The 23,221-nt window shown below is 32.9% G+C and overlaps 1 protein-coding gene across 7 annotated transcripts in view; it reads left to right on the top strand.

Moving 5' to 3' along the window:
* The window catches only part of LOC123566083 (ankyrin-1-like), a 228,079-nt gene that overhangs the window by 35,515 nt on the left and 169,343 nt on the right, over positions 1-23,221 (top strand). For all 7 annotated transcript variants that reach the window (XM_053550181.1, XM_053550182.1, XM_053550183.1 and 4 more), the window contains exons 2-9: positions 7,466-7,497; positions 11,451-11,546; positions 14,049-14,147; positions 16,040-16,138; positions 20,774-20,875; positions 21,188-21,286; positions 21,636-21,727; positions 22,273-22,627. In XM_053550181.1, coding sequence (XP_053406156.1) covers positions 7,486-7,497; positions 11,451-11,546; positions 14,049-14,147; positions 16,040-16,138; positions 20,774-20,875; positions 21,188-21,286; positions 21,636-21,727; positions 22,273-22,627 — 954 coding nt within the window. In that variant the 5' untranslated portion in view covers positions 7,466-7,485. The remainder of the gene's footprint in view (positions 1-7,465; positions 7,498-11,450; positions 11,547-14,048; positions 14,148-16,039; positions 16,139-20,773; positions 20,876-21,187; positions 21,287-21,635; positions 21,728-22,272; positions 22,628-23,221) is intronic.

Here is a 23,221-nt window from a genome sequence, read left to right as displayed (position 1 = left end):
TGAAACTGCATCGTTGGGTTTATCTGGATCTCCTAGGTTGATTATTTCATTACCTCCCATATCTAATGCTCTGTTCATTGTGTTATCAAGTTCCTTATTTCTATGAAGATATGATTCCGTTTCCTTTTTAAGTTTTTTGAATTGTTTTTTAGTAGCATAATCACTTAAATCAATATCAAATTTAACTTTACTTATACTGTCAGGTTCACTTATTTGTTCTATATTATTAAAAACTCCCATTATATAATTATTATATATTACCAGTAAAGTTTTTTCTTAAAAACTTCCTTGGTTTGTCAATATATAAGAAATCATATTTTTGATTTGTTGCATTAGCAAAAGATTTAGGGGTAATATTTTGTTCATTACAAATCATATCATTTTCTCGTTTACCTGGACTTTTAAACAAGATATAATGTGAACAGTTAATACGGATATCTTTTGGTGTTTTATAGTAAGACTGACTTAAATAAATAACACAACAATTTTTGTGACGTCCTTGAATAAAGTATTTTGTTATTTCATTTTGAACCTTTTTATCTTCGCATACAAAATCATCAAATATTACTACTTTTTGTATTTCTGATTCAAGATTTTCACAAGGTTCAATTTGGTTGGAATCGGCCGAATATTCAAGTATTTCATTTGGATCTACTTTATTTTTTTTTGCAATTTGACTTAAGTGGTTAATTAAATCTTGATATTTAGATTGTTCTAGGTTTTTAGCATATAAGTATAATTTATCATAATATATAAGAGGTTTTCGAAGTATATGCATTAATGTATTTGTTTTTCCAGATCCAGAAGATCCACATATTAACATTCTAAAACATGAATCTGGCATAAAAGGATAATGTTGTTTAAACTTATTAGATTTATCACTTTTTGTATCATAATTTGGAATTTCCATTTATATATAATAATACATTATCTTACATTATATTACATTATTTTACATTATCTTATGTTATTATATAAATGCAATCAAAACTTAATGAAATAAGAATAAGAAAAAACTTAGTCGGACAAAAAATGAGAGCTCTTAGAGAAGAAATAATGAGAGAAAAAATTAAGAAAGCTACAAATCGGGATATGTACACTGAAATTTATAAGCCAATTACTGGAGGAATAGAAAGTCAAAAAGAAAAATTATCAAGTCAGTTAAAAGCATTACCTGGAATAAAACAACAATTAGAGTCACTAGGTGATGAAATTAAAGATATACAAACATACCAGGGTTTACCACAGATATTCCAAGAACCGCAACCAATTACAGGGTCTCCTGGAGAAGTTGAAAAATCTAAAAGACAAAAGAATATATACCAGTAGATTGGGGAGATGAACCTGTTAGATGGATACCAGGAGATAAATTAAAAGAATTAGAAGATTATGGAAGAGAAAAGATGGGAATAACTGAAACAACTGATGATACAACTGAAGAATCAGAAGAAGAATTGAGAGCAAGACCAAAAGAATTTACAGTTTATTTTAATAAAGATATTGATTCAAGACTTTTAGGTGAAAAATATAATACACCACAAGAAGTGTTTGAATTTTTTCACAGCAAATCTAAAGATCCAGATGAAAAAATGACTAGAGAAGAAGTAGAAAATATCATAGAAAAGGCATCAAAGGATATAAAAAAATTGGGTAATATTTCTGGTTTAATAACTAGAAAGAAAAACAAAACAAATTTCGATCTGAAGCAAAGGGAAATAATTATAGTCAAGTCGAATAATTTAAGAAAATATAGAAAAGTAATCAATGATATTTTAGAACAAGGAACAAAGTATATGGGAAAAGGAATAAAATATCATAATCCATATAAAATTTCACCAAATGGACAATATGGTAATTTAATTATTAACTTAAATGAACTTTACGGACAAAACAAATTAATTGCTAAGGATAGAATAACTGGAAAAGAAGTAATTAACACTAAAGTAGATAATGATTTGATTGATTTGATTAATAAAAGATATAACAATAATAAAAAACATTCAATTCATTCTAGAAAAATATTTAAAGAATTAACAGAAAAATCAGGATTACTTATCAATAAAAGATCTATGAAGTTTAAAAAAGTAATTAGAGGACAAGGTTATGACGTTTGTCCATGTAATCCGGAAGAATTGGTTAATGAGTTGGAGTTAATTTGTGGTTCGATTGATGCTGGAAATAATAATGAAGAACTAAAAAATGAAGGTATTAGCATAATTGATAAACTATTAAAAATGAATTCACTCTTACCAAAAGAACATGAAATGTTATATAAACATTATTTTTCTTGAATTTAGATTTTAATTATATATAAAATAATTATATATATGGAACAAAAAATAGTATTAAGTTCTGAAACAGTTAAAGATAATAAAAAAAATACTCCGAGTGATTTTACAATCAGATTTAGTCGTTCTTTAATTTTAGATAAAAATAAAACTTTTGTTGTTGGTTTGGATAGTATTAACACTATGACCTACTCTTGGCATAATATTAGTGATGAATATGACAATAAAAGAATTCGTTATTATAATGGTAAGGATTGGAAAGATATCATATTTACAAATGGTTCTTACAGTTACACAGATATTAATAATTATATTAGGGAAACATTAATAAGTAGCCCGCCCGCTTAGCTCAGTAGGTAGAGCGTTGGTCTACGGATCACGGGATCGTGAGTTCGATCCTCGGGCGGGGTGTATGTTCTCCGTGACTATTTGATAAACGACATTGCGTCTGAAATCATTAGTCCTCCACCACTGATTCATGTGGGGAAGTTGGCAGTTACTTGCGGAGAACAGGTTTGTACTGGTACAGAATCCAGGAACACTGGTTAGGTTAACTGCCCGCCGTTACATGACTGAAATACTGTTGAAAAACGGCGTTAAACCCAAAACAAACAAACAAACAAACATTAATAAGTAATGATGATTATGAATTTGATAAATCAGACATTGCTCCAATAAGTTTGGAATTTGATTTAAGTAGTTTTAAGATTTTGATTTCAATTAAAGATAATTTTATGTTGGATTTGGAAATATCAAATTTTCATACATTGCTTGGATTTGAGAAAAAAAAATAGACAATACTGAATGGGGAACTACAACACCAAATATAACTAACTCTGTGGATACAATTTAAATTCATTGTGATCTTATTGATAATTCACTTGTTGATGGTAATTTCAGTGATATTATTTATGCTCTAAGTACTGCAGATTTAACAAGAGCTTATCCATTTACAAAAGAACCAGAAAGAGTTGGTTATTCTGAAATTAATAAATATATTATAAATTCAATTAGAATATATATTACAGATGTATTTGGTAGAATAATTAATTTTAATGAGGTTGAAACAAGTTTTACACTACTTTTAAAAGAAATTAATTAAAATTTAGTTTTATATAGTGTACAAGAAAGTTTATGATAAAAATAAAGGAATATTTATTTATGTTGATGCTCACACAGGAAAAGAAATCATACATGGAACAGGTATCTTTGACACTTTAACGAAATTGCTTTCAAGTTCAGCCGCATCTTCAATTAACACAGCTGGAAAAAAAGCTTTGGAAACAACAGGAAACGCAGCACTTGAAAGTGGAACAAAAAAGGTTTGAACAGAAGTTGGAAATTTAGCTGCTAATAAAATTGTTGAAAAATTTAAAAAGAAACCTGCTCCGGCAGTTGGTAATTTAATTGCTAAGGAATTACAAGAAAAGAATAACAGTAAAAATAATAAAAATAATAATGATAATAAGGAGAATATTCATATCAAAAATAAAATAATATATAATATATACATGTTTAGAACAAAACAAAATTGTGAAAGATATGAATTAACTCCTATTCAATTAGATACAGCTTTAATATCTGTCTTGGGAAATAATGTTAAGCAACAAAAAAACAAAAAACAAAAAAAAAACAAACGGATATCACTTTACAATTAATGATAGAAGTTCATATTTTGATTGGTTTAATGCTTATTTTGAAGTAAGTTTTAAAGTAAATAAGCTTGCTAACGGTATTATTATGTTACTGATGGAAATGATAATCAAATTGCTCTAATTAATAATGCAGCTTCATTAATTGATCAGTTAGTGGTTAAACAAAATGGAAAAATTGTATATGATTGTATTAATTTATATAAGGTAGTAAATGTAAAGAGTTTGGTTGAATTGTCTGAAGATTATGCAAAAACAACTGGAACAAATGAATTTATCTCTTTAGATACTACTGATACTGCTGAGAGCAGGAATGGTCAAGCTGGATATAATAGTGGTTTTGCTTCTAGGAAGGCAGTAATCGAAGATGGTAATGAGGTAAATGCTAAGATTCCGTTAAATAATTATTCATTTTTTCAGGGTTAAGAAACTAATATTATACCTCCAAGTCAAATTCAAATAACACTGCAGCTGACAGATGATGATGAATTAATTTTTAGAGCTAATGCTGCTGATGCTGGTAGAGTAATTGTAACAAAATTAATTCTATGGGTTCCACGTTTGATTTTTAATGATTTTGGACTTAATTTAATTTCTGAAAGATTTACAAAAGCAAGATGGTCATACCTTCGGGAAATGGTGACGCAATCAACTGATACACAACAGATTAATACAACTCTGAGAACGGCTGGTGTAACAAAACCACAACATGTATTTGTTTATTTACAACGACCTGGTAAAAGTAATGCACAAAGACAGAATCCGCATTTATTAGATACATTTAAAGTTAATGCAGCAGATGATAATTGCACTTTGAACTCCTGTCGTCTTGAAGTTGGTAATGGTGTTTTTTATCCAGAAACAGAATACACAAGTATATCAAGAATATATGACGATGTAATTAATTATTATTATAAACAAAATAACAAAACTACTGGAAGTCTGCTAAATAGATCAAACTTTAATGATTTATTTGGATTTATTCATTTTAACTTGGAATATAAAAAGGAAGTAACAACAGAAGATCCTAAACAAATTACATTAACAATTAAATTAAATACACTTCCCACTGCAAGATATCGTATTTACGCAATTGTATTGTATGAGGAAACAGTTGAAATAAATACTATTGGAAATGAACTTGTTATTGTTTAAAAATAAATTAAATATAAATTATATATAATGACATCAAATTATATTGAATACAAAGTTAACCTAACAGATGGACAAAAGAAAAATTTAGCACAAGCTTATAATAATAAAATTCCACATACTTTTAGATTAAAACATGAACAATTACATGGAAACTTCCCTTTACTATTAACAAAAACACAAATTAATCAAATTAAAAATGCTGTTGCAAATAAGAAGGGATTAGAAATTAAAATTTCAAAAAAACAAATGTCCAGTCAAGGTCAAAATGGTGGATTTTTAGGAGCTTTGGCTGGTTTGTTAGGAAAAACAATTCTTCCAATGGCAGCAAAAATAGCTCCAAAAATATTAGCCCCTCTAGGCATCGGGGCCCTCTCTGGGCTGGCCAGTACTGGTGTTAGTAAAATACTTGGAAATGGTATGATTTCAGTAGCTAATGATAAGAGAAATATGATATCACCATATCTTACACCTAATCAAAGAAAGCAACTAGTAGGATCTGGAGTGATTAAATTAACACAAAAACAGAAACAAAATGGCGGTTTCCTGGGTATGCCTATGGGTAATAGGTTTACCTATTTCTAACTTTGAAATTGAACAATGGGTAAAACAATTAAAAATTAAAAACTTTAGGGGTGTATTTAGTAGAAATAATTTACCAAGAGTGAAACTCTCGGAGACCACAGGTTTACCAAAATCAAAGTTGAATAATGAATGTAGAATTATCAATTTAGACGACTCTGTTGGGTCTGGAACACATTGGGTTTGTTACTTAAACAATATGTACTTCGATAAAACCAGAGGTTTTCTGAGAAATGCTTTGTATTTCGATCCATTTGGACTTCCTCCGCCGGAAGAAGTAATTAATTATATACATGGGGTCAAGTATAACAACATACAATATCAAGACAAAACAAGTACACTCTGTGGATACTATTGTTTATTTTTCATTAAAATGTTACAAGATAAAATACCGTTGTATGATTTATTGTATAAAATACTAAAAGTAAACAATCAAAGAGTAAATGAACAAATAATTATTTTATATTTCACATCTCAATACAACACGTAAAGAAATAAGCGTTTACACTGTTAACGTTACTAAAAATAAACACAAACATTGTGTACGGTATTTCAAATATAAAAATAAGCGTTTACATTGTAAACGTTACTAATAATAGGCGTTTACATTGTAAACGTTACTAAAAATAAACGTGAACACTGTACATAGGATTCTACTGATGTTGAAAATAGGCGTTTACATTGTAAACGTTACTAAAAATAAATGTTACTAAAAATAGGCGTTTACATTGTAAACGTTACTAAAAATAGGCGTTTACATTGTAAACGTTACTGAAAATAGATTTACTTTATTTTACTATAGGTTTTAACAACAATTTGTTAAAATCTTTTTTTTCTTTCTTTTTTTTTTTTTTTTTCTTAATTGGTTGGTATTGGTCGGTTTAGGTCAAGGGTTAAAATTAAGTTGGGTCAAAATTGGCTTAAAACCATCATTTCTTATACTACTGATATTACACGAGTGTTTTGTCATATTGAATTTATCAAACGAATTGAATAAAATAATGAAATGCAAGGCTCTGTCGATCATTTTATCAATTTTATAAAAAGGATTTAAAGATATTAAAGTGGAAAGTCACACACATAATATTCTTTTTATCACATGTGTCGAAACATATTTTTTTTTACTATATAAACAAATCAATTTGACCAACGCTTCGTATACTATATACGACGTCGACGTCAAAGCTTATTACACTATAGTGCATTATCGTTTTTATTTAATATGCTTTTTTCTGTTAAAACATTCTTACGCTAGAATGACGTCACGTTCGTGAGTGATCAATGCCACTTTTTCGTCTTTATTACAATACTTTGGGTTCTTTGTGCTTTCAGAAACGTCAGCGTTAAGGGGGCGAAGTGCCACAGTCAGCCATTTCAAACATTCGCGGCTTGTTTACATTTTACATTTGGAATATACATGATACATGAAAGGTTATAAACGCTTCAACGAAGTAGGTCTGCGGTCGGCCTTTTGTGGGGGACATCTTCTCATTTTGAGATATTAAAAGAACTCAAGAATTCAGCTGTGATCGATAGGAATTTAATGCCTAACCCCCCTTAAGCATCGATTTTTAATGCAGTTTTCGAAATTTTAGACTTTTTATTTTTTGAAAATGCGATTTGAAAATGACGCACGTGCGTATTTGCGTATGCCTAGTTACGCGCCTGATTATCGCTGCGTCTTTCTCTTTTGCAACTAAGTGTTCTCCTTATGTCCGTTTTCTTCGGATAAAATATACTAGTATGCTAAATAGTCAGTGTTAATAATACTTATTTCTTGTATTTTTCCAGGGAATCCATAGAAGTCAAGAATGCAGTCAGGGGTAAGTTTGATATAAAACATTCAAATGAATATCATAAAAATGCGATTCCGCAAGTGACTTGAACGCTCATTTCCAGTAACAGTCACATGCCACACTTTACATCACGAGGCATAATTGTTACAAAATTACAATCATAAGATAAAAACAAAAACAAAACAAAACAAACTAAAGCAAAGCAAAACAAATCAGAGAGCACTGATTCATGCACCCGGTTGTATGACCTAAGATGATGTGCGTATGAACTAAATAAGTAAAAATAGAGAGAAAAAAAACAACATATGACAAAAATGTTGTTTCTGAGGTTTTAAACGTGTAGGTGAAGAGCATATAAAGGTCAAGGTTATCTATATATATATAGGTCAGTTTAAATGACTGTTGTATGTCAGTATTTTAAAGAGCTAAATTAGTTAAGAGGGAAGAAAATGTTGCATTTTGAGGTTCTTAGTGTGCAGGTCAAGGTCATATAAAGGCCAAGGTCTTAATTATGTAGGTCTAATTGTAGGTCTTACCGCAAGGATTGTTGAGTGCAAGTTTGAAGTAATTAGGGTCATTAATGCGGGCTGTATGCGAAACGGTAAAATCTGGTTCCGTACAGACGGACAGACAGTTCTATCGCCATATGCCTTGGGGCATAAAACGTTTTTCTCTTAGGTACTTTAATTGAAAACGAAAAGGTGTGGATTTCTAGGGGAAAAATGCCATAGCTGAGATCATTTTTTTAATAACGAGACATCTAGACACTCCTTATACTCAGAGGTTATTGAACCAGATTTGATCTCTTGCCAGTACAATACAGCAGGTATTGACTTCCTAAGGCAAGACAGTTGTGATACTGGTGATATGATGGCTAAATTGTCAATAAAAAGCCCGATGACCTGCCGTAATTTATCAATAATCTTATAGATTTAAGTAATTAAACCATTTTAACTTCCTAGTGCAGTTTCAACGGCGAGCCATGACAAAATCGTTTTGGAAAGGGTCCTATTGTTGACTGGGTATATGGTCCGATAACAGACAGTGATAATTACGCTAGGTTTAGGTCAGTGCTGAATAAAATCTTAAGAAATGTGGAGGTCATGTTTGATGCAAAAAAATATTTTCGGTCAAACACGCGAACTGCAAAATCAGCTAAAACATGAGACCCCAAAGTGTAGTGGTGGTGTATGATCTAAGTTTCCATGACTTCTTCCATGTTATTACTTCATTATGAAAATGCTACCTACATGTCAAGCATAGAACTGTCACGTGATTTCAGCAAAAAAAAATGCAAAGAAAATAAGGAAAACAGCACTACAGAGCAAACAACTGAGGACTATTTGAATCCGCCATTATGCTGCCATTTTTTTTCACGCCATTTTCCTATTTAGTGTCCGTATGCCTTTACGTGAGATACTATATTATCCCGTTGGTTACCATGGGTCTCATAGTATCCCTGCACATGTTACGGCTTTCACAGTTTTAAAACATGGGTATGGAAACCATGTCCATGTTGAACTTAATTGCTGCGAAAGTTTTTCTTAAATTACAACAAGGTTTTCGTTTTGCTGTAAAGAAATAAAGTAATGGAAATGTAGGAGTTTTTTTTAAAAAAGAAACATCAAGAAAAGGAGAATTTCTTGAAGCGTAGAGTGCAATAATGTGTCAGATATCATTGATGATGGTAGAATTAGGAGGAATATCATAATATATCTACACCTCCGCAAATATCGTTTATTACAATAACATCAAAACTAACCAATATGATTTGAAAATTTGAAAAGTTGCTATTAGGCGTAAAAAATTGTTCCCGGTAAGATGCTTAAAAATAGTGTAGGTAGGTCGGTATTTTTTTTTTTTGATTTTTTTTTATTAAGTGGGACTTTTTGTAAATAATTTTTGTGGCTAGTAGAGGGTTATGCCTTTAGAGAATCAGTAAGTTGATTTCTAACATCACTTACCATGTTTAGAGCATAACAAGAAAAATCTTTAAAAAAGATGGTCGGCGTGATGTAACTGAAGCACAAGTTATATATGGGCAGAAACCTGTATTTTAAATCTTTTGGCAATGTTGAAAGGGGCCTCTGTGGAGTTTTGTATAAATGAGGACAGTAGTTCTGAAGAAGACTGATTTTAGAAATTGTGGAGGGACACATGACGGACACCAAACAATCACAAAAGCTCACTTTGAGCCTTTGGTGCTCAAAAGATGGTAACAATAAGCAAACAATATTGAAATATGTTCTATACTTTATCTGGAATTGTTGGAAGCAACATGAACCCTTACCCTACTTCTGCTTATTATCAAATTTGTCTATCATTCAAAATATGTACAGTACTGCTTTCACCGGAAAGATTAATTTAAAATTTGGAGTCTAAAATTTAACAGTATCGGACATGTTGTTGCAGGTTAGTAATGATTTGCACTCGTTAGAAATTGTTGCTGTAATGCAGGGTAAGAGTTAATGACTGTATAAAACTAATAACCTTTCTGTAAAAACAAAACTTAAGGAAAGGAAACTTAACAAAACAGAAATAACTTAACAAGAAAACTTAATAAAACAGAAATATGTCCGGATGAGCAGTTGAATACTTGGTTACGCACACCTGTTCAAGTGGTACGCATACAACCCGATGGTGCTGTACTTATAGCGGTTATAGATGACGATCACTCAGTGTCACACATGACTCAGAGTGAAGCATTTTTCAGGCTTTCATCCAATCAGCGCCACTCTTACAAAATCTCTAATTATGCTGAAAATACCGAGAATACCTTACCAAGCAATCCGATTGGTACATTATTCAGGCGGCATAAGGTCATGCGAGGTCATAAAATCGTGCTTAATACGGCACGCCAAAAAATGCGATGTTAAAAGTTGAAAACAAATCTCCAAGGCAATAAAAAAATTTAGGGTTGGGCCAAAAATTTAGGGTAGGTCGGAATACCGGAAACAAACATTTTTTTTACGCGTTACCACTCTAAGAGATCTTAAAATAATTTATGATGACAGTATTGAGCGATCAAGGGCAATGGAAACAAGGATGACAGTATTGAGCGATCAAGGGCAATGGAAACAAGGATTTGTTATAGAAAAGGCTGAGACAGTAGTAGGATCAGTCATCGCCCATTAATAAACTATTGTTTTAAAAAAGTGCTTTATTTTAATAGAATTGAAACAAATGTGATTCGGATTAAAACCATGGATATACAAAACAACAGACAAAATAAGTAAAATGGGGCCGGTATAAACTATCTGATAGCCAGTATTGAGATTGGAATGCACACAGTATCACAATCTGACTAAAGTACATCTCCTATTACGCTACGCATAATAAGATCAAGTACTTAACTAAGTCAGATTGCACAATATCATTGCTTTAACCCGTAAAATAGAGGGGACTATTATGATTATCCACATGTTGAAAGTGCACTTCGTTTTACAGATGATCACCCATAATATACCTAGGCCTACAATAGTTTTTACCGATGTTACGGTCTTCTTTTAATTTTTTTTTTTAAATAAGATCTTTAATTTGTTTGAATTTTAGGTTGTACGTTCGAGAAGCAGACACAATTCAAGTTTCTGTTGTTTTCGAGAATTAGTTCTGAGACTATAGTGTCTGTAGGCCCTAGTTCATGGACTACACTTGATGATGTCTTTTGTAGGAGAATAAATTTTCTCTTGTACACGTATTATGTCAACGTAAATCACGTAACTATTTGGAAATTTCTGTTGATCTAAAGAAAAAATTCTAGACAAATGTTATAAAATAGCCTAAGATGACTTAAGGTGTCCGATCACCCTGCTAAATTTCTGTAATGAACTTTTCCATCTTTCAATTTGGACAGAACCATCGACTGTTAAAGGTGTACTTACCAAAAAGAAATACTGACTGTGGCGAACAGTGCAGATCAATATTCAAAGTTTTGAACAAATTCATTACGTGAGTAAAAACGTCTTATTATTTTGTTCCAGGAGCGAGGGCGGAAGCTCGTGGATGCCCTGTTATGCGGAAGAGACGAGGAGGCAATCAAATTACTAGAAGGGAGAGTAGACTTTACAGTTGAAAATGTAACTTTATATCTTTTGTTATTTTTATAGTAGTCTTTTAAGGTAGTTCTACACTTTTGATAAACCGTAAGTAATGGCGTAACGTCATTTTTCCGGACAGCGTAGAGAAAGCCTGGACTCGGCATAGGGAATTAATGGCAACCATGAGTAAATTTATAGATACGGCTTTTTATAGGGATGAAATATGATATTAAAACGTTTGATCCGTTAAATAATTCCAAATCATGTCCTAAAATCAGCCTGAAATATGCGAATCTCTTTAATCATTGGCAAAAATCTCACAGCTAGGACCTACACATTTTATTTCACATTATAATAGATCATATCTTTATTTACGACTGTGAGAAGTTTCATTAAAGTCTACTTCGTATAAAAATTCCTGTTCGCATAAATGTTAACAAATTTGTGATTTTCCGATTGATTTCTATTATGAAAACTTGCGTGAGGTCCAAATATTTCAAATATATCTTACAAAAAATCAAGCACACAACCGTATCTATTTACAGTCGTTAGATAACATCTATTCACAGACATGCTTTCTTTGCAGATGTTCATACTTAAATAATATCGATTATGAAAGAAGAGTGTCTTCTTATTATGCACTGGCAATAAAGCACTGGAGTAAACTACTTCAAAAAATAAAACCAGTGACGGTAGAAGAAATTTTAGATACTTCCTTATTTAATAATAGAGATATACTTTTTCATATGAAACCTATTCTCATTAAATCATTTTTAGAAAGCGGTATTACAAGTATTAGACATATATGGGATCTGGAAAAAAAGCAATTTATATCAAGTAATCAGATTTTTCAAAAGCTAAAGAGAAGGGCAAATTGGATATCTGAATGGTCAGTTGTAAAAAGTAGTATTCCAGCAGAGTATTTATCTATTTTAAAGTCAAATGAAGACTCAAAAACAGCAAATAAACCCTTTTTCAAGTTTAAAGATCTTGAACTTTTACAAACGGGTGTAAGTTGGTACATTACTCGAACTTGCATGTACGTGATATAATGAAACAGTTAGTATACTGTGATAATAAATCACCATCAAAAGTTGAATTGAAATGGGGACAAAATTTAAGTTTTTCCTCTCCAAGTTGGGAGAAAATTTGGATGAACATTTACAAATCTTACTGTCCTTCGAGCACAAAATATTTTCAATGGAGATTTGTTCACAATGTTATTTTCACGGAGCACAAATTATTCTTAATGAACACATCTAACGGGTTATGCAACATATGTAAAACAAAGATGGAAACATTAAAACATCTTTTTGGGAATGCTGTGATATTAAACGATTATGGATTTTTGTTAACGAAATATTCCATTTAATTCTGCCCGAGGAGCACATTACTCTCGATTATTCCAAGATAGCACTAGGTATAAGTACAACTTATTCGAAAAACTCGTTTAAAAAAAACGTTTTAAATACTTTCATTTTTGAAACAAAATTTATTATCTGGAAACACAGAAACGAATTAAAATTTTCAAATGTTAAGCATGGAAGTGCTGTGATGGAAAGAAAAATCATATCAAATGTAAAAGATTTATTTAAATTTCAAACTTTAAACAAAGAAGATATAAAAGTTCTCAATAGAATCAAGTTGATACGATTAAAGGGGAACAACTCAAACAGCTTGACGAGTGCGTGCTATATTGATCTTACATTCTTTCGGGTATATATACACATGTATCTAACTTGTAAGATCCGTATTTTGATGTTGATCTTGCATTCTTTCGAGTATATATATATATATTTGTAAGGTCGGTACTTTAAAACGCAATAGGTCAATATACTTTTTTAAAACTATCCTAAACACAGAGATCCTGTTTCGAACTTGTTTGAACTCTATGTTAGGGATAGTCTGTTTGTTTTGTGTTTTTCAAAAACAATACACAATATAATGCTATCTATATGTACGTGTAGTAAGACATTTCATTGTTATCTATATATGATATATGATGCATTGCTGAACGTTAAACCATTCATATTTTGTATGTCATGTTATGTTACCTGTTGCTGAAAATAAAATAAAATAATAATAATAAAAAAAGCACACGACCGTATCTTTTTTATTTGCCGAATTTTCTAAGTATACCTATAGGTTTTGAAAAATCGGGGTTTAATCAAATTCTACAATAAAGAAAACCCACACTGCTACCTTAGATTTAAATGACGATTTTCAAGAATTTGATTTTCAAGTGTTTATTGAAATATATGCATAATGATAGTTGATGTACACGATATTTGTTTTACTTCTGTAGACCAAATAATATCATTGGTCAATCACAGTTTTGGTAACTAGTCAGTTTGTTCGTAGTCTTACCTTAATTTACTAATTAAATACTGACAGAATGAATTAATTACCAGCAGTAAATTAAAAGGGTAATGCCAATAAATGAATTCTAAAACTCTTAATATTTTCACGCAATCTCAAAATGAAAATTGCACTCCTGTGTGGATTCATTCACGTAGTTCTAATTCTTTTTTTCCGTTGTAGAGAGGTGACAACGCCATTCATTTGGCGGCAAGAAGAGGGAAATTGAAAATAATAAAGCAAATGAAGAAACTTGGAGCAAACCTCGAACAGAAAAATCTTGTGAGTCAAATATTTTTAACATCTTATAAACAGTAGGGTGTGTGTTGGGGTTGGCTCCATGACCAAGTGAGCCGCGCCATGAGAAAACCAACATAGTGGCTTTGCGACCAGCATGGATCCAGACCAGCCTGCGCATCCGCGCAGTCTGGTCTGGATCCATGCTGGTCGCTAACAGTTTCTCTAATTACTATAGGCTTTGAAAGCGAACAGCATGGATTCTGACCAGACTGTTCGGATGTGCAGGCTGGTCTGGATCCATGCTGGACACAAAGCCACTATGTTGATTTTTTCATGGCGCGGCTCAATAAGTAAATGTCATTTAGTTAAAAAAAGTGTGTTCGAAACCCCGCTTGTAGTGTAGAATTATTTCATGCGAGGACATATGTCCTGATTGCTCGAGAACTCAATTATCTGACGTTTCACCGTAAAACATGTCATTAAACAGCAAAAAAGATCAAATAACATTTTAAAAATGGCTCAAACATTTTTGAATAAACAAACAAAAAGTAGAAACAGGAATACAATGATAGTTGTATGTTGTTTTGTTGTTTTTTTTTGTGTGTGCAAAAGTCAGGGAAGACCACTCGTACATTTCAATTATAATCCAATTGTTCACTCTTACCTCGACCAGCTCTGAAAAATTTGAGAAGAATAAAACCATACAAAAGTCAGCATGCCCATATTTCTTATAAATACACCCATAAATTATTTGCCATCCCGCGAGCGCTGGACATTTATATGCCTCGAAGTACAGACTTTTAGCAAACATTCTCAATGCATTCTGAATACTAAGTACTAATATCTAACTTTTGTTTTTGGGACATGGGCTTGAATCCCAACCAGCATGGTTTCCACAGCATTTTTTTTTATCCGGTAGAAAGCCGAAATACTGTCATCGTTATCAATAATCATTGATTAATAAGGCTTCAGCAAAGCCTCGCGGATTATTTGAGACACATGTGAATATAACACTTGTTGGCTGATTTAAAATATATGAAGTTTAGCTGCGTCATTTTGTATACTGATGTGTATTCTTTATATTATGCAACTTGTACTTTTTATGCATTCAGACAACTTTGTAAGAAAGTCAACAAGTACTACTCAGCACAACTTCAAATATTTGGCAACCTGACATTACATTTCATAACAATGACATGATTTATGACACTGCTTTTTTTTAAAATATGAAGTTTAATCGTTATTGCTACACGTTTAGACACATGTCTTGATCTTATATCTTAGCAGAGGCCAACCTCAATTACGACGACGGCGGGAAATAACATATCTTACTAGTTTATCAAATTTAATAGTAACATTAACAATAGGGGCCTCCGTGAATCACTTGCTCCTCACCAATGTGGGTTCGAGCCCCACTCGGGGCGTTGAATTGTTCATGTGAGGAAACCATCCAGCTGGCTTGCGGAAGGTCTTTGGTTCTACCCAGGTGCCCGCTTGTGATGAAAAAATGCACGTAGGGGCACCTTGGCTTTTCCTCCACTATCAAAGCTGGGAAGTCACCATATGATTGTGTTAGTGCGACGTTAATTAAACCCAACAAAACATTCTCTATAATATACACAAGGGGAATGACGGAAATATAACGGAATCTGAGCCTCGTGGTCAGTTGAAAGTGAAGTGTGTTCTGGCATCTTAAATAAGTATATAATCTGTACCCCACCTCCTGGTCTTTTGTCTGAACACACTTGTAACATGTCAAGTATTGGCCGAAAAGTAGAGCAGAATTATAAGAGTGTCTACCGTCTGTTCTCCGCCATACACTTTAATACATTTCTCACAAAATTAAGCATGTGTGTCTGGTTTTAACACAGTGGCATTGTACGCCTTGCACTATGTACGCCTTGGACTATGTACGCCTATATTTTACTTTGCAGCACGGAAACGTACCAATGCACTATGCTGCTAAGGGAGGCTTCTTGGACCTTGTTAAGTATCTGAAAGACAACGGCGCGGACCTGAACATTACAAACAATGTAAGAGTCATTGACTATTCTTATATTTTCTTTTATTAATAACTTCTTTTAGTAACTTATGTCATTTAGAAAGGTTAAAGATAAAACTGTCAGATAAAAAAGCTATATAAGCGCTAATATATATAATGTAGGTTAATATGCCTTAAGGTTCTTCCGCAAATTGAAATTAGAAATTCATGTGAAAAATCAGAATCCTCGAAACAGCTTTCAAAATGCAAGGACACAAAAAATATATGATAAAAGTTGAAAAGATATATCTGTAGGTAAACTTGCGAGCATGAAAGCTACGCTGAACCCTATCTCCACAGTGCTTTGGAAGAAAATGAGTGAAGATTTTTGGTGCAAAATTTCGGTATCGTATGTAACCTAAATTGCTATAAAATATTTATTTTCAAATCAAAGAAATGCCAAAATAGTGCATACGAGCGTTACTTTTTCAAGAAAATGTCGTTAAACATTCTAATGCGCAAAACACGTGCACAGTTTTTCTAAAATATTTCGCCGCCATGTTTATTTCAAGGAATTAAATATATGATTGTTCTTTTACCTCAGATTTCCTTACTGAAATATATATGCCTCCTTATTCACGGCTAGAGATATCCATTTAGTATAGTTTAGCACTGCCCGATCTCCTTAATCTGTTACCGATCCTTTACATTTAAAGAATAAACGCAATGTGTAATGATAGCTTTTCGCTTTACACACCACCTTTGGACAGAAAGGCATTTCACTTAAAATTTGTAAGCATCCGCTGGCAAAATATTATTGAAAGATCGGAACTTTTTCTAAAATAAAGTTCAATTTCAATCATTTTCAAAAACTGGAAATATTGCACATTGTGTTGAATACATAAATAAAACAAAAATCCCCAAAATAAACCATTTTAGAACTTTTCCGGGAACTATAAGTTTCAGCCGAACAACGCATTTCAGGATGACACAAAACTGGTTTCTCTTTGTAAACAGTGTCAAAGTTCACCTGAGGGACATTGCTGAAAAAGTAAAAGTGCTTACTTGTTTCAGTTTTACATCCTGTAGAAAACGATAAACTTTCAACTTTAAATGCATATATGTTCTAAAATTATTCCAATATCAAAAACCGTCCGATCTTTTCCGTGAGAAATAAAACGAAGCAAATTTAACTATTTGTTTACACTTTAACCATGTGAAATTAAAGGCTTGACTATCACGAGACTCCCATGCATTTTGAACCTCGTGGTGAATAAACTGAATTTACTTTAAAGTATGGTGTCTCAGTTGAGCCAGTTATTTGTTAATTTCAGAGAACATACATTAAAGTGTGTGTGTGTGTGTGTGTGTGTGTGTGTGTGTTGTGTGTGTGTTTGGGTTTAACGTCTTTTTCAACAATTTTTCAGTCATATAAACGACGGTGTCTACTTGTAGCAGTGAGCACAATGCTCAACTTTATAGTGCTGCCTCACTGGAATATCACGCCGTAGACACGTGACATGATACCCTACCTAGTCACATTATACTGACACCAGACTGTCCTAGCACTATCCTCTTAATGCTGAGCGCCAAGCGAGGAAGCTACTAGTACCATTTTTTACGTCTTTGGCATGACGCGGCCGGGGATCGAACCCACGACCTCCCGCTCTCGAAGCGGACGCTAGATACCACTAGGCTACCGAGGCGGTTCATACATTAAAGAAGTGCTTATGAGATTATGCATGTGTGCGCATATTTCAAAGTCTACTTTATATTAACGACTATAGAAAACAAGTGTGCACTCGGCAAATAGCAAGTCTATTATTTTCAGGTGTATACTGAACACTGATCCTTATGTTTGTACTCGTTATCCTTGGTTTCGTAGACAGTCTTAGTACTGGACCGCTGCTTCCGCTGTCAACACCGCAGTAATATAAAGTCAGTGTCCATTTCTATGCCGGAATTTCAATACACATTTATTATCAGTTTATATCTATGAAAGTGTGAAAAAATATTATTGTTTAACAAAGAACAGTAACTTTTGAGATCTTTCTGATTTTAATCATCAGGTTTTCGCCTGAAAAGTTCAACTGATTGCATTTTGTTTGTTTTGTAGTTATCTACAATTGTATACAAATTGTATTACCTCCTAACATATTTGGCTGTACATTTTTGTCTGCGATTTATTCTCACTGCGTTTTTAAAAACATGCTGCATAAATTCTCTAAGTGTATAAAAAGTCGATAGATCAAAACTGGTTAGTTTACGACGCATGAAACATCTAATAAGGAATCTCTATAGGCCTACACATCGAACTTGTCCCGGACCAGTATGCGGAAATACTGTGGCCCAATGTTTCAAGATTGTCTAAAATGTTTGCATATATCGTGATAAAGCAAATATTTCGATTGTTTTTATAATTAATAAATATAAAATCACGTATATGTGAGAAAGTTACGTTAAGTAATTTCGGTAGTTACCGCAAGAAGTTTCGAAAATTCCATTTGCTCCAAAGTTTCCTTGAGATAAGCAGCGTGTAAGTCGTAAATTCTACTGTAATAAATTAAACCTTTCTTATACGTGCACAATCCTTTAAACGAATTTTTGATCATTGCCAAATCTTGGTCGCATTAAGTCGGAGACTTTTCTTACAATTTTAGGCAGTTTGGTACACCATACATAGAAAAATCAGTGTGTGCACATTGCACTACTTTTATGTATGTTGAAAATAGCAATATGTACAAATGTATTTTCGTTTTAATACATGAAGTGGTCAGATTTGAAAACAGATTTTGTAATAAGTTAAGTTCTATTCAGTAAGACAATTCTCCTATGCACTAATTGAAACTTTGAACTAACTTTTGCCATTCATGAATTTTTAATAAAGTATTTTGAAAGGATTTATAAATCTAACCAAAAATTTGGAAAAATACAGGTAAAATATCTGCTTTGTTTATTTCCAAATTTTAGTATCACTTTTTATACAGCTACTTTTAGTTCAGGTCTTGCAAACTGAGCTGTTTTTGTGCTGCGGAACAGCTGCATTTGAAAGCTTTGGTTCACTATATTTTCACACCTCAAATGAAGGTCACTCTAAATTCAAGATGGCGGAAGTACCTTAAACCAGCAAACACTGCCTTATCAGGCGCATTTCAGTCACATTTGGATATGTTTTTATACTAAGTAAACCAAGTGTCAGACACTGGCAATGCCCTAAGTCTTTTTTTTCTTTTTGGAGTCTTACATGGTAAAGAATTTAAAGGCTCTTCGATCGTTAAAGAAAATCTGCAGAATATATTGACAGTTTATTTTGTGATAATATAGATCTAATAGAGATAATCTCAATTGACAAGACACTAAATTTTATGTTAAAGTAGTTCCCCTTCGTCTCGCGTTGTTTGCTTGCTTAATTATATACATGGGAATGCGTTTCTTTCATACATGGGCAATCATCTACCATTTTCCCACAAAATTAACTACTTTAATGAATTATAGAAGGTACCTACGAGAACCAAACGTATTTGTATGTAATAAGTCATTGAATCATTGCATCTTGCAAATATCATCCGCAGGATGGCTCTTTTTACTTGGCCATTTACGTGTTTGTTGTGTATCGTATACACATGTCAACTGTTTTTAGCTCGACTATTCAAAGTAGAGCTATTGGACTCACCCGTGCGTCGGCGTCGGCGTCCCGATTTGGTTAAGTTTTTGTATGTAAGCTGGTATCTCAGTAACCACTAAAGGGAATGGATCGAAACTTCACACACTTGTTCACTGTGATAAACAAACTTGCTTTTTTACAAAATTATGCTAAGCTGGTATCTCAGTACCCACTAATGGAAATGGATTGAAACTTCACACACTTGTTCACTGTCATGATCGGACATGCACTGTGCAGGTCCCATAACTCTACCTTGTATTTTTTCAAAATTATTTCGACTTAGCAATTTTTGGTTAAGTTTTGTAGTAAGCTGGTATCTCAGTATCCACTAATGGGAATGGATTGAAACTTCACACTCTTGTTCACTGTCATGATCGGACATGCACTGTGCAGGTCCCATAACTCTACCTTGTATTTTTTCAAAGTTATTTCGACTTAGCAATTTTTGGTTAAGTTTTGTAGTAAGCTGGTATCTCAGTATCCACTAATGGGAATGGATTGAAACTTCACACTCTTGTTCACTGTCATGATCTAACATGCACTATGCAGGTCCCCTAACTCTACTTTGCATTTTTTCAAAATTATTCCCCCTTTTCGACTTAGCAGTTTTTGGTTAAGGTTTTGTATGTAAGCTGGTATCTCAGTATTTACTAATGGGAAAGGATTGAAACTTCACACACTTGTTCACTGTCATGATATGACATGCAGTGCAAAGGTTCAGTAACTCTACTTTGCATTTTTTCAAAATTATTCCCCTTTTACAACTTAGCAGTTTTTTTGTTAAATTCTTATATGTAAGCTGGTATCTCAGTACCCACTAATGGGAATGGATTGAAACTTCTCACACTTGTCCACTGTCATGAGCTGATAAGCACTGTGCAGGTTCCACAAGCCTGTTTCCCATTTTTACAAAATTACGCCCCTTTTTCGACTTTTGTATTCATTCAGTTGACAAGGCTGTTGAATAGTCGAACGTTGCTGTCCTACGACAGCTCTTGTTCTAACTTTAATAATCATTTATAGGATGGGGAGTCACCATTGCACGAGGCTGTTAAGACACAGACCATGGATATTATTGAGAACTTTGTAGATCTAGGAATGTCACCCAATGTCAAAAATGAACAGGTATAACAGGTTTCTGTTTCGAAATAAGCTTTTCTATAATGATTTACATTGTATTTGCAAAAAATACCTTAGCGGGTACTTTTATTGAATAGTTTATAATAGTACATGTTTTAATCACGCCTATATTCAACTATCATCTTGTGGGTTGCCGGGAACCCAGTGTTTCCGCTGATTACATAGAATCCCTCTATTTGAAGTTTAAACATTAAGTCGATTAAAAGGTTTAAAAGATTGGCGTCCCACTGTATTAAACATTAAAAAAATGAAATCTTGTAATAATAAAATTGTAATGCAAGATGACAATGTTTTAAGGATGGAGATACGCCACTGCACACTGCAATGAGATGTGGAGCTGTGGAGGCAATGGAAGGGTTACTGATCAAACGCGCCAAAGCCGGCCAAAGAAACAAAGTAAATATTGAGATTAGTTAACTTTAAGCGACAAAAATAGAAGTATTATATTCGTAGCAAGTATATTGTACCTTTAATACGACATCTAAAAATACGACATTACAAAAAAGATGCCACTGCATTATTTCAAAGTTTATGATGCTATCTAAATCTAGAAATCAGGATGGATTACTGGTAGTTATTTCGTGTAAAAAGAGTAATTTAAAGCATTTCTACATTATAATTTTGTACTAAAAGCATTTAGCTATTGCCCTATTGTAATAACGTTAAATTGTAAGTTTGTGCATTTTAAAGCATGCAGAGAATGTTTTCAAGATACACTATTCTCTGGATACTTACATTATTACAGGAAGGGAAAAAACCAGAGGATGTGGCCAAGAATGTAGCGATAAAAGAAAGCCTCAGAATGTATGCTACAATGTTGATAGCGAAGAGCTCCGAGTAAGTCACATATAACACACAGATGCGTTTAAATAATTGTGTTCATATGCAAGTACATGATTGATTGTGTTGCAAAAGATTTTGCGACCCGAATGGCTTTAGATAAACATGTATTAAAAATTGATTGATCCGAAATTTAAGAAAATGATTACGCACAAGAAGTTAAAGGCTGAAAAAAAGAAACATGAAAGATAAAGACATATTCTGGTAGATATTTTCTGTCAAAATTGGTTTAAAGGTTAAATTAAAAAATGTTCATAATACAAACATTCATACACGATTATTTCATTTCAATAGCATGTGGGCATGTAGTTTCATTGATTGCTAATCATATATAATTTTTTGATGACCTTGGCAAATTAAGTAATATAAGTGGTTGAAATATCTGGCTCGACGGTAAATTTTTAGACATTTACGAGGCTCCTATCGACAAAAAACCCTTTCGTGACTGTAGATATTTGTCAACTCAGTATTTCCCATTTTCATCTGGGTTCCTACCAAACTGACAGACTTTAAAATATTTTGTTTTAATTTTTACAAAATAGATACATACAAGCGAAAGGAATGAAGATTACACGCCACAATGTATCGCAAGGCCTGACCGTCGACCGTGTTGGCGTCATTATACATAATATTGACATTCCTAAAGAATTCCCGACGGGGTTTTACTGTCGGAGAGAAAAGGCAGAAAATGCAACTGTGACATTAAAGAAGTACGATGAGGAGTCAGTTTTCAGTGACGTTTACCATATAAGGATCTTCGAAGTGAACAGAGACTGCAAAACGAAGATTTATCTCCCCGTATTCAAAGCGCCATCTGAGAAAGAACAAATGGTGATTCATTTTATAAATACAGCGGAAGAGGACAAAGTTGTTGAAAACGCCATAGTACAAAACAAGGTAACTAGAACATTCATTATCAATAGACGCGCACTTAAAAAAGAAATTTGACCAATATCATAATTAATATTACACGTATATTCTGTATATCTCATGTTCTTACCTATTGTACCAAAATGTTTATTTTCTAGATATACCACTAGATATAAAGTATATACTGGTATATGGGAACTATATTGGAGTCAAGCATGTCCGTCCGTTGGTCCAGTCACCCGTCCGTTGGTCAGAGTCCGTCAGTCCCTAATTAGGGTCCGCTCCATATCTTCTTAACCGTTGGGAAGATTTCATAAAACTTGCGTCGGTTATGGACCCAACCAAGACGATGTGCAGAGCGCACAACCAAGGTCACGAGGTCTAAGGTCAATGTTACACTTGGAAGTCAAAGGTCACATATCTTAACTTCGTATGCATTCCATATCTCCATAACTGCTTGGAAAATTGTCCAAAAAAAACCCCACAAACTAACATCAAATATGTACCTCATTATGACGACGCTATGCAAAGGGCACATCCCAGGTCAAGGTCACTCTGGGAAATCAATGCTCAAAAAGCTTAACTTGTTGTCTACCACATCTTCTGATTGGCTGGTACGAT

This window comes from Mercenaria mercenaria, chromosome 8, assembly GCF_021730395.1.
Source record: "Mercenaria mercenaria strain notata chromosome 8, MADL_Memer_1, whole genome shotgun sequence".
Lineage (NCBI taxonomy): Eukaryota > Metazoa > Mollusca > Bivalvia > Venerida > Veneridae > Mercenaria > Mercenaria mercenaria.
The sequence above is the reverse complement of the archived record's forward strand: the minus strand, read 5'-3'. Positions and strand labels throughout refer to the sequence as shown.